The 12016-nt window shown below is 42.9% G+C and overlaps 1 protein-coding gene across 5 annotated transcripts in view; it reads left to right on the top strand.

Moving 5' to 3' along the window:
- Positions 1–12016, top strand: part of cadm4 (cell adhesion molecule 4) — a 159148-nt gene that overhangs the window by 131042 nt on the left and 16090 nt on the right. For all 5 annotated transcript variants that reach the window (XM_030102127.1, XM_030102130.1, XM_030102128.1 and 2 more), the window contains exons 3-5: positions 1797–2084; positions 5235–5396; positions 8363–8453. In XM_030102127.1, the coding sequence (XP_029957987.1) occupies positions 1797–2084; positions 5235–5396; positions 8363–8453 (541 nt within the window). The remainder of the gene's footprint in view (positions 1–1796; positions 2085–5234; positions 5397–8362; positions 8454–12016) is intronic.

Genomic DNA, 12016 nt, shown 5'->3' with positions numbered 1-12016 from the left:
ATGACCTTGAGTTTCAAAATGAAGCCATCCATATAGTGCTTATTAATTCATCAAACTATGCTTCCTCAATAGTAGCTGAATAATCTTTCATTGTCGAAAAACAAGAAGTCGTGAGTGGTGTGAGATAAGGTGTGTGTGTGTGAGGCGTATTGTATGGAAGCAAACCACCTACTGTTACTGAGCTGAATACAGTTGTGTATTTCACCAAGCATTTTAAATTCTGAAGTAGAAACTGCAAAACAAAGATGGGCACACTTCTATGCATACAGTGGCAATGGATTACATTTAGACTAAAAAAAACAACAACAAAAAAAAAAATCACTTCTGATCTTTCATCCAGTGTTACCTGCCAGCTTTCACAGAGCGGTTCTACAACATCACTGTTCGCTCCTCTCTGTATTCTGGCTTTATACACACGCGCACACACACACACACACACACACACACACACACACACACACACACACACACACACACACAACCAGCCAGCGAGTCGGCTTCCTGCACCAGAGACGTGACGTGCTACTCATTAGTGTGTGTGTGTGTGTGTGTGTGTGTGTGTGTGTGTGTGTGTGTGTGTGTGTGTGTCCCGCTGTGCTGGCTCCCTCTCTCACACAGTCGCCATGTCACGGAGATGTAACGGCATCAAACCGCTCCGCCCCCACCTCACCAGCCCACCTCTGTGACTTCCATTCAGAGGGGATGAAAACACCAACAGATCAGATCAAACTGTTTAATTGAACGAGCCAAGTGAAGAGAAAAATGCTTCTGAATAACATCTTCCCATTAATTTATTTTTAGATGGAGATTAACTTTTTGAAAAGAATTTGTTCAATTTGTTAATTTTTCTTTTTTTTTCAACACATTGGAAAGTCTTTGATTTCATGAGAATGAACATTTAATCCCTTTTGGGGGGAAAAAACTACAATTGTCAACAATTTGCACAATAATGATTTGTTCGTGGTTTGCTGATCAGAACTGATGAGTCCATTCTCTGTGAAAATGTTCACAACCTCTAAAAATTGTTTCCTCATTTGAAGCTCTCACATGCAGGCGGGTCCTTTCAATTATCATAATCTGTTTGACAAACAAATTTTCTATTAAATGGGTTTTTTTCTGATGTTTCTGTTCAAAAGAAAAATTCACAATTAACCAACGACAACTGAGCATCTATGGTACTAGAGTATATGAGTTTGAATTTCTGATTGTTCCCAAGCTGTTCTAATCATTTACCACTTCAGTAAAGATCAGGATCAATTCATGTGGTTAGCTAATGTTGGATCATTTATGTTCGTCTGACAGATACGTGTATGGATCCTTCTGAAGGATAAGAGGGCTGTAAATGTCTTTTTTTTTTTACTGAGAATCAACTCATCAGTGTTGATCAGGAAGCAGCACGCTAATCGTTACGTTGCAAATTGTTAACAATCGCACGCTTCTGCACACTTGCCAAATGTGCATTTAGATTGAATGAAGTAGCTTTTCCAATGTGTTCGACTAATTGTTTCCATGATTTAAACTAATTGTTTTGAAACCAAAATTTCTTGTGTGAGACTTGAGCCGAAGCCAGAGAAGAATCGCAGTTTAAGCATTTAGCACTTAACTAATTGTAATCTCCTGTGTGAGTTTCTCTTTGTTCCGGTGATTGCTGACTTGTCCTCCTCTCTCCTCACCTTGTCCCCACGTCGCCCTTCCTCCTCCTTTCCACACCTTCGTTTCCTCCCGCCACCTTCCTCCCCCTCAACTTTGCCAAAACTCCCGCCGCGCCCCTTTTCCCGCGCCGCCTCCGTCTCCAGCGCTGAAGGATGACCGTTTCCAGATGGTGCTCTTCACGCCGCGCCTGGTGCGCATCACGCTCACCAACGTCAGCGTGTCGGACGAGGGCGGCTACTTCTGCCAGCTCTACACGGACGCCACGCACCACCAGGTGGCGACGCTGTCCGTCCTGGTGCCGCCGGAGACCCCCGCGGTGGAGGTCAAGCAGGAGGCCGTGGAGGGCGGCGAGGTGGAGCTGTCCTGCGTGTCGCCGCGGAGCAAGCCGGCCGCCACCCTGCGCTGGATGCGGAACGGCCGGGAGATACCAGGTACCTGGGGGGACGGGGGGTGGTGTGGGGGCCGACAGATGGACTGACGGATGGGTGGATGATTATGAGAGATGAATGAGGAAGTTAATGAGACAGTATCGAGGAGGTGAAGTGGAATGGTCGGATGATATCACAGATTTGGCGATGGATAGAGGAGAAATGAGCGGCCGGGTAATTGATGACTTGACGGGGAGACTGGCAGACGGATCAGCTGATGGCGGCAGGTGGAGATAGATGGGTGAATGAGCGGGTGGAGAAAATGGGGTGAAAATGGACTGCCGGAGAGTCTCCTCTCCTCTTTCATCCTCGTTTATTTCGATCCATTGTCCTCTGTAATATTTATAGGCAACAATTTAGTTGTAATTCATCTAACACAGGTTTTTAAGAGATGAACATTTTTCTCCTTCTCTTCTTTGAATTAGAGGAGTTTTTTTTCGTACTGAAGAGATCCTTCAACACCTGCCTGTCTGTCTGTTTCCTCCACTCAGATTTGGAAAAGTTAAAAGATACGCATCTGTCTCTCTTTTACATCTCCTTTGCTTTTTCTCTCTTAAAAATTCTACTTCATATGTATTTTACTGACAGGCGCAGGATCGGATGAAAGTCCAAATGCTGCTTACATCCAAGATTTCACATTTTATTTTACTTCTGCCCGTTTTTGACATTCGTAAAGACTCAATTTTTAATTCTGGCTCTTCTCACTTCTTTGCCTCTGATAAATCTACGAGCCATCCACAGCTCTGTTACCTTGATCTATCCATGTTTCCAACCAGCCGTCTCCCTCGGCTGCTCTAAGTTAAAGGGGCACTTCACTCAATAATACATCTGAATCCTACTGTAACTTTTTGGAGCCTTCGGTCTGTTTAACACTCAGAAAGTTTTTTATCTTGTTGTTTTTTCCCCCCACTCTGCCATTGAATCTGCATTAGTGTATGTATTCATAATCCTCATAAAACTTGTTCGGTTGCTTGAACAAGTTGAAAATATCTATTGGAAGAAGTTACATTTGTTGTCAAGGCTTGCGGACTTTTTTATTTTGTCTTCACTTCTAGATGAAAAGACTTCTGAGTCAGATTGTCGGGAAACGTGTTGCGTTATTATCACTCATTCATTAATTCTCGCTTCCTTCAAACGTCACAAACAGACCAGTAAAAATAACGTGAGAAAATCTGATGTCAACAGTTTTCGGGGCATGCAACCAGCAATGTTTTGCCCTTTTAAATTCCATGTCAGCCGTCATCTCTTTTACTTTCTATTTCTGTCTGACACCCGCTGTCTCCTTCATCCCTCCCTTTCTTCCTGTCGCAGCACACCATCACTCTGTCTCTCCTCCCTCCACTCCTTCCCCTTTCCTTTTATCTAGTCTCCCTTTCTTTTCCTAACTTCTAAATTTCACATGTGACAGAGATGTGACACTCCTCAGCCTGGTTATTGGCTCCAAAGGGCTTAAAAAGTCAAAGAGACAGACAGGGCCTGTACTTTAACCTCTCATGTCTCGTCCTGTTTCCTGCTACTTTTTTTTTTTTTGTCGTCTCTCCTCTTCTTGTTTTCTGTGCTCTCATCTCTGCTCTTCTCATCTCCTCATCCCATCTCCTTTTTGGGCCCCGGAGTTAAATGAACTGTGACACTAAAGGTTAGAAGCAGATCCCAGCAGATACCAGGAGCACTCTTTAATTAAGGCGCTATCTCCGCCGCCACTCCCAGAATCCTGCTCGTCTGCTCTCGCCGCCGCCGCCGCCGCCGTCCTTCCCCCGCTCACGCTTCGATTAGGTCCTGCTCTTACCCGCTCGCCGGCAATAATTGAAAACTCAGCGCGATATAAGTAATGTTGTATTCCGCCTAAACAAGCACAAACTCCCGATACGTGACCGTGTCAAGTCCCGTTAGTCTGGTCCTGCTGTTCCTCCGCCCTCCTTCTGCCTCTCCTCCTCCTCCTCTCTTCCTGCATCTCTCTCTCCCCCCTTCACATCTGCCTTGGCACTATTATCGTCCTCTTTCATGTCACCCTCCCCTCCCACACACACACACACACACACACACATACACACACAGGCATGCACATCTATCATCCTCTTGTTGCTGCTTTCACTCTCTGTCCCTCTCTTCTTTCGCTTTCTTCTCTTTGCTTTCCCCTCTGACGCCCCCCTTCCACCACCCCCCCCGTGTCTTGTTCAGTTAAAATCTCAATTGGGATATGCATATTCTCTCTTTCATCCCTCGCTCTCGTCTATCTCCGCTGCGTTCGCTCGTGCACGCGCGCGAAGGACTCAGTTGATTTAGTATCTGAAAACAAACTGCACCACTGCTCATAATTGCCATGAAATATCGATGCAAATTGCTCTCTCTTCACTTTCTCGCTCTCCTTTATTTTATTCCGTCGTCCGGCGTCAATAATTCCCTCCTCAGGTAACAGGTGAAACCGAGACGCCACTTCATTAGTCACTAACTGCCTACTTTAATTTTGTGAATAGTGCCACAGTGTTGGAAATAAAACTGCAATGTTTCTAAATTTCTTTTATTTTCTGTAAGCCCGTTTTTTTTTGTTGTTTTTTTTGTTGAAGAGTTGTAAAGCTGCTGTCTCGCTCTGTGAAGACTACAGCCAAAGCTTTACTTCTTTTGTATTTACAGCCCTGAAAAACATGATCTTGCCTTTATGAGCTGTTTAATAGTTTATCTCAGCTGTTTTGTTGCTCCTTCTTGCGGTCATTAGCGCGTTCATCCGTTTCTTTCGGGAAGCAGTGTTTTGCCAAGTTCCGCACGACGACCGGAAAGGTCATCCTCCCCCCACCTCTCGGGAGCACGTGCTTTTTGAGAATATCTCACTATAATTGGAATTGAAATCCAAACCAGCATGCGTGCGCCGTCATTTGACTTCAGACCGACCGAAGCAACTTCTGCCGAGCTTAACGAGTGGATCAGTCATCAGGTTGAGTCACACGGCGCCGACAGTCCAGCCGACGTCTCACAGCAACAACACAACCACCATTATTCAGACAATTACAAGTAACAAGAGTTGCTTCTGGAGGCCATTAGCTTATTTCAGCTAACTAGCAAACTGTGATGAAGTACAAATTTTCAACGCTGCAGCCGAACGGTCTTGTTTTGTCTGTTCTCACCTTTGACCTTACCTGCTCTCCTCGCCCCCGCCAGGCGTGGTGTCCCAGCAGGACAGTGGCAAGACGTTCAGCGTCTCCAGCACCATCCGCATCCCGGTGGAGAGGAAAGACAACGGGGCGGCGCTGAGCTGCGAGGCGTTCCACCAAGCCCTCAACGGCCAGAAGAGGATCCGACATTATCGGCTGGATGTGTACTGTAAGTGTCTTCAGCAGGGGGAAAAAAAAAAAAAAATTAAGAAAATAAATGTGAGTGTGCATTCCCATCTGCCTTTCAAATAAATTAACTCTATAATATTCGCTGCCAAATGTTTGACAACCGTATTTTATGCCATTTGTATTCCTGTCATTTAAGTTGCTCTTTCCGAAATATTCATTATGGTGTTCGACTTTAATGCCAGCAGTGATTTGGTTAGGGCGCCGGCCTCATTTTTCAAATGGTGTATATCTTATTTCAGAATGAAACTCGTTTAAAAGCAGCCCAGGATATTAGCGGCGAGATATTCAGAGGCGGCCTGTGTGAAGCCCGCTCTCGTCAAAAAACTTAATACATACAAATTCTGTCAAGCAGGGAGACGGCGGGTGAGAAAGAGACGGCCTGTGGCCAGGTGAGACGGCAGAGCCGGGGCTTCAAATGCTCGCCGGCACCAGTGGAAAAGCAGAAAATCGTGATCGCGTCAGTAAATGTAATGATAGTACTGTTTTTGGGAAAGATTAATCATTGCGGGCTTATTTGCCCAAGTTAGTATGCAGCGCGCCGCCGTCTAATGTTCTTTTTAGCAAGGAAACGGTAAGAAATATGCTGAAAAGGGATTTAAAGTCTTCACTGGCTTAAGGTGTATAATAATTCACAGCAACAAATCATTTCACTGTATCACATTATTCAGTGTTTTTTACAAATCTTTAGATACTTTGGGTGGATTATTTCAGAAAATGTCAGATAACTCTGATCCGTGTCCTTTTCAAAAAGTTTCTATTTCAGTATCTGTCAGATGTTAATATTTTCATTTGCGTCTAATCCTAATAGATGTGCCAGTTCATTCCCATTCTTTAGAGAAGAACGGTGATAAGAGTAGAACAATGTATGCAAAACAAGCAACAATGAAACACAACAGGACACTGCAGCTTGTTTTATAATGATTCTCAGGGTCAAAAGGGACAAAAAGTAGTCGAATTGACGGATTGTGTTTATATGTGAATGTGTGTGTTGTGTTTATAAGGAGGCTTAAAGGGAAGGAGAGAACAGGAAGAAAAGGAGATGAGAATACAATTTGTATGAGCAAAACACGTACAATGGTGAAAAAAGAAAGGTATTTATAGCTGACACCCCCAACCCCGTCCAAAAAAGAATGAAAAAAAAAACAATTTTTTGAGCTTACTTGTAATAACCAGTGAGAGTTTGTGATAAATCACCTCAAATCCACCTCATTTTGTTAATTTAGAAAAACAACATAACTTCAGAAGAGACAAAAAATATATTCAAAAATGGATTTTTTAATTTTTTTCTAAAGATCAAATGAGACACAGGTTACGTGTTACGGCCTGTCGTCCTGCGGAATTGTGACATGAACTGTAAAAAAAGAAAAATCCTATCGTGTAATAAAACATTTATTTATTCATTCGGTTCTCTGATGGCTTTCATAATGGAGTCACTACCTGGGGTACACAATGAATACATTACGGACGTATAAATACCATTTGCCTTTCATTTGAATAAATGCCACAAATGTGGCAAATTATTTTTTTGTTCTACTTCATTATTCCGATTCGATGTCACAAAATGCCAACATTCAATTTCTGTGTGTTCCCTCCACTTATCAGCCTGGATGACAGTCCACTCTGATTCTTATCCTGCAATACATATCAATAATTCTGCATCGGCAAACAGTTCCCGGGCACACATAAATATTTATGGCCGATGATATGATTCATATTCATTGAGAATTTCTGCATCTGTCTCTGAGTGCGGTTAATTTTCCACTCGTATATTAATGTTTGTTGATAGATCAGGATGATTAATATGCAACAGTTTTGTCAATCTGCCTGCTGATGCTTCTGCCTGCCACAGACCAGGCAATAATGACCGACCGTCGGGGAGGATTTGGTTCCCGATCGCTCACTCGCTAAAGTAAGTGTAGTGCGGCAGCTGCCGGAGCGGCGGGTCGCTTATGATAACAGGTGTCTCAGCCGTAGGATTGTCGACTTGTTGCCTTGGAAACAGATGTTAGAGACCCCTCCTCCTGCCACTTTCACACTTTTACCTTGTTTTTCTTTTTCCGTTTTTTTTTGCTCCATCTTGTAAAACCACGAGTGACCCGTTCAATACAAGAACCCCCCCGACAGCAGAAGTGCCAAAAGTACCGACATGCTTGAAAAACACACAAAAGTCTGGACTATATTCAGTCAGAAAGTCAAAAGAACAATCTCCTGAAGTAGATTAATGAATTTCTAAAGCTTTCTCTCTTTCCACCACTGTTGAAATTACAATTTCTTGTTCTTCAAAACAATGAGACGAGTTTTGTGTACAGTCAGAGCAAACGGTTGGAAATGAGTCATAAGCACTGATGTGATTTTTGCCTATGTGGAAATTTCAGAATTTGTGAAAATTGTCTTTTATGCAAATACTCTGCTTCACACTTTTCAGAATAACCTGAAGACTGTTCAGTTTTGCCCCTTTTTTGAGTTTCATAATGTTGCCACTGACTGAAGCTTTTAAGTGAAGAAAAAAAATGGGACAGAAGATGGAAAGCCTCGACACTGCTCTAAAAACATCTGCACTTTGCAAATAAAAGTGGCACAAGAGATGGTTTTTCTCTGAAAACATGCCCAAATATGCATTGAGTAACTATTTTGCTGCATTGTGTTGCTCAGCAGTTGTGCTGAATAATATTTAATATATGTAAACAGGATGTAGAATATTTGACTGAAAAGCAGCAGGAAATGTTTTCCATTTAGAGTTTGTTTTTTTGCCGTATACGTTGTGGAAAATTTGTGATTTAAGAAAAAAAGTTTCTCATTCCTTTGACAAGCTTCATCAAACAAAGAAGACATTTATTAAAGATTTTGTAATGAAGATTAAATATTTTTGATAAATTGATAACTAGAAACCAACTGTTGTGATGCCTTCTCTCTCTGACAGACACACTTTTCTGTGTTTCTCTGCAGTTGCGCCCACGGTGCGAATCGTCCCTCCCACTGGCATTTTGCGAGAGGGCGACTCGCTCAGCCTCACCTGCTCGGTCACTGGAAACCCTCTGTAAGTTCAAGTGCTTTATGTGTCTAGAATTAAGCCGTTTTTGGGTATCCTTCGCTAAAACGTGGCCGCGGAGCATGAATGTGACTTCTCGCAAATTGTGTAACTCCGCGTGAATACAGTCTTGATTCACGAGAAGGACGGAGAGTCGCAGATGAAATTCAGCTTCGCATTTCACACGCCATGACACAAAAGACTGCCTGTGAAGTGGTTGTGTCGTAAGAGCGTGTTTTGCCAAATGCTCTCGTACTACAAAGAACTACTGACAAGTTAATCATGAATTATAAAAAAGGTTTGTCTCTACAAAGCATCTGTGCATAAAACGCTGCGATGGGTTTTGACAAATCAGTTTAAGACAACAGAGAGAGCTTTCCATTCGCGGGGACGTGCTGGGTTCAGCATCGCTTCTCACAGCCTCACAATTTCACAGAATGCTTTTTATGGGACGGCAAACACTCGCATTAGATGATTTTTTCCTTGAACTGCTCCGAGCTGCTGAGGGTGTGCTGACAGCTCGCGGGTCTTTCTGATTTGTACATAGATTTGTTCAAAGAAGTTCACATTGTTTGCCGGCTTTAGACAAGTTCAGTTTACACACTTAGCCGGAGCGCAGCTATCCCTGGCAGCGGCTTCAGGTCAACACTGGAGGTTCTCCTCGTCGCCCAAATGTTGCTCTTCCCTCTCACGTTATTTGACGAGTGCAGCGTCATTCTGTGAGCTGGTAGGAAAACGCCTGTGTCAAATGAATCGTCTGAAAATGGACAGAATGCAGATACGAAAGCCGAGCACCGTCATCTGCCAGTTTCTATTTATGTTCCAGACTATAAAATGCAACTCAATGACTTTCACCGGTAATTGTCTGAATGTTGAGAGGAAAATTACTTGGTGTTAAAATGGGAAACAACATTAAGAAGGGAATTGAATCATCAGAAATACGCAAGTGCCTCACATACGTACTTATAAGATTGTATAAAACTATTATAAGAATAAATTCCAAATACTTTTTTTTATTGAAAAATATATCAAATATGATGAAATAAAATCTAAACAAAATTGTGTACTTACTCCAAAGGACTGTCTGTGTTTGCAGATGATATTTCAGGATGATTTCCATATTTAGAGTATAAAAGTGACAGTTTTTGTTCTTCCCATCTGGGTAGTTATTGAAATTTATTTAAGATGTGTACCTTCATAGATTGTGCTTTTGATGCATTTATATGATCAGTTTATGAAACATAAAGATACACAGTTAATCAGCGTCTCATATAAATGACATTGATCCCTTTGTTTCATAAATGTCAGACCAAATGACAGCTCATAACAATCATTCACAATGAAACAGTGTTGCTTTATTAAATGTATATAATAAATATAATGTGTCAGATGGATTCAGAAATGGGCGTGGACGAACGCCAAGTCAGTCTAATATGATACTAAGTGTGGCAAGTGTGAATTAATTTGTACTCTTAGGTAGGAGATCTGCATCCACACAGACATTTAAAAAGCAAACCTGACTCAAAACCAAGGATAGTCCACACTGAGCACTGGCTGGTTATTTTCACCTGAAAGCAGCCTGAAAGCACAAACCAAAGTTTTCTGTGATCGCGGTGGTTTAAAACTCCTTGTAAGCAGGAGCCTGTTTTGTTTGGGACTTCTCGTGGCCGGACAGTTGGGAAACTTTACAGCTTCATTAAAAGCTGTCACAGCGCGGCGCTACATTTTCATCAGAAGCTTTATAAATGGAGTGCAGAAGGTGACCTGTAAATATCAAACTGATGTCTTAACTGATGTCCTGTTTATTTTCCAAGAGATTAATATTCTCCTTATATTAGAAAAACACCTCCTCGAGGGGGAAAGTTCTCGCAGGGAACAGCATTTTTTCTTGGACAATGGCCAGAATGATCAGATTGAAGCAGGGTGTCGGTGTAAAAACTGTTCTTCATAAACTCTTAATACGAGCTGCAATGACTTTTGGAAAGTTGTGTGAGAAGTCTTCCTCTCGATCATTTTAAATAACCGTCTGCACACACGACATGCTATTCTCAGTGATTGTCGTCTGCATACATTATTATCCTCATTATGGTGACCCCCCATTCTATATAATTTCTATATAATTATCATCCCACATAATTCCAGGGTTCTTTCTTAGTGAATCTGAGTAATTACCAAGTGCTCCTAATCACCATCAACTTCTTTGTAATTATTGGGAGAGCGCTTGACTCCTTTCAGGATCTATTCACAGAAATGAAGAGGAAATATTTATATACCTGTATTAATGATGCAACGATGCAAAAAAAACTAATTAAGACAGCAGCCATAACTTAAACCGGCGCTGTGTGACATGCAGAGTTGACTTTTACCTTTTTTTTGGGACACAGTGCTTTAAAGTTTGATTGAAAAGAGAGAAGTAATATCTATGGTATTGTCTGACATTTAACAATTGATTGATGGATCAAAACCGCCTGATCCATATTTTATTGCGTGAAGGACAAAGAGAACCAGAGCTTAGGGGCACGGCTGCAAGGTGAGTGGGCGTGTGTGAGAGGGTACTTGAAAATGAGAGTATGTGTGGATGTATGAACTTTAAACGTGACGACCAGCAGTCCTGATTTGAGACAGAGCCTTTCTCCTGGAGCGTCCGCAGCGCTCCGTGGCCCCTCCGGAGGGGCCCTCGGCTCCTAAACCCTCCCCTGCATGGTCCGTCTGTCCGTGGGCATCGGGTCCACTGAAGCTCCCCAGTAAAGCTTCGTGCAGCCAGTGTGTGTGTGTGTGTGTGTGTGCGTGCGTTTGTGCTTGTATGATGACTTTAGTGAAATCCCACAGTGAGGACTGGCTGAGAGGCGTATTGGCTTCAGCCCCACTAAAGCTTTGTAACGGCTGGCCGGGGACGCAGTGTTTTCGTGTGTGTGTGTGTGTGTGAGTAAGTGTGTATGTGACAGTGAGGGATGGGACTGCAGGCAGATCTGGTCTCTGACCCTCATCTCACGCTGGGCTGCACACACACACACCCACACACACACACACACACACACACATAGAGAATACCCTTGTCACCCTTACACTTGCTCCGCGGCCCTGTTAACTGCCTGTTAAGCCTTAATGACCAATTAAATGCCACCTCCTCTTGGTGAAGGGACACACTCATCATCTGTCTGTTATTAGAAGAGAAGATGGTGACAGTGCTCCACCATTTAATCCCATTGCTTTTTTTCTTTTTCTTTTTTCTTGATTGGCTTTTTATTTGGGTGTTAGATTTAAAGGGCATAACTGTGTGTGGGAGATTAAGAAATGTGTGTGTGTGTGTGTGTGTGCGTGTGTGTCAGTGTGTGTGTGCTTGAAGGGCAGGCGCAGGGGCAGATCTGGTTTAGTGAAAATTTAGTGTGAGTGTGATGAACAAAGAAGAAAGAGGTTTAATTAGACTTCCTGAGGGATTAGAACCCAGATGAGTCAGGATTGTAATCTGGCCAGGATGGCATGAGCCATGACACCTAGCCAGACGCGCACACACACACACACACACACACACACACACACACACACACACACACACACGCACGCACACACAG

Source organism: Salarias fasciatus, chromosome 11 (genome assembly GCF_902148845.1).
Source record: "Salarias fasciatus chromosome 11, fSalaFa1.1, whole genome shotgun sequence".
In the NCBI taxonomy this organism is placed as follows: Eukaryota; Metazoa; Chordata; class Actinopteri; order Blenniiformes; family Blenniidae; genus Salarias; species Salarias fasciatus.
This window is presented reverse-complemented; position numbering and strand designations above follow the sequence as displayed.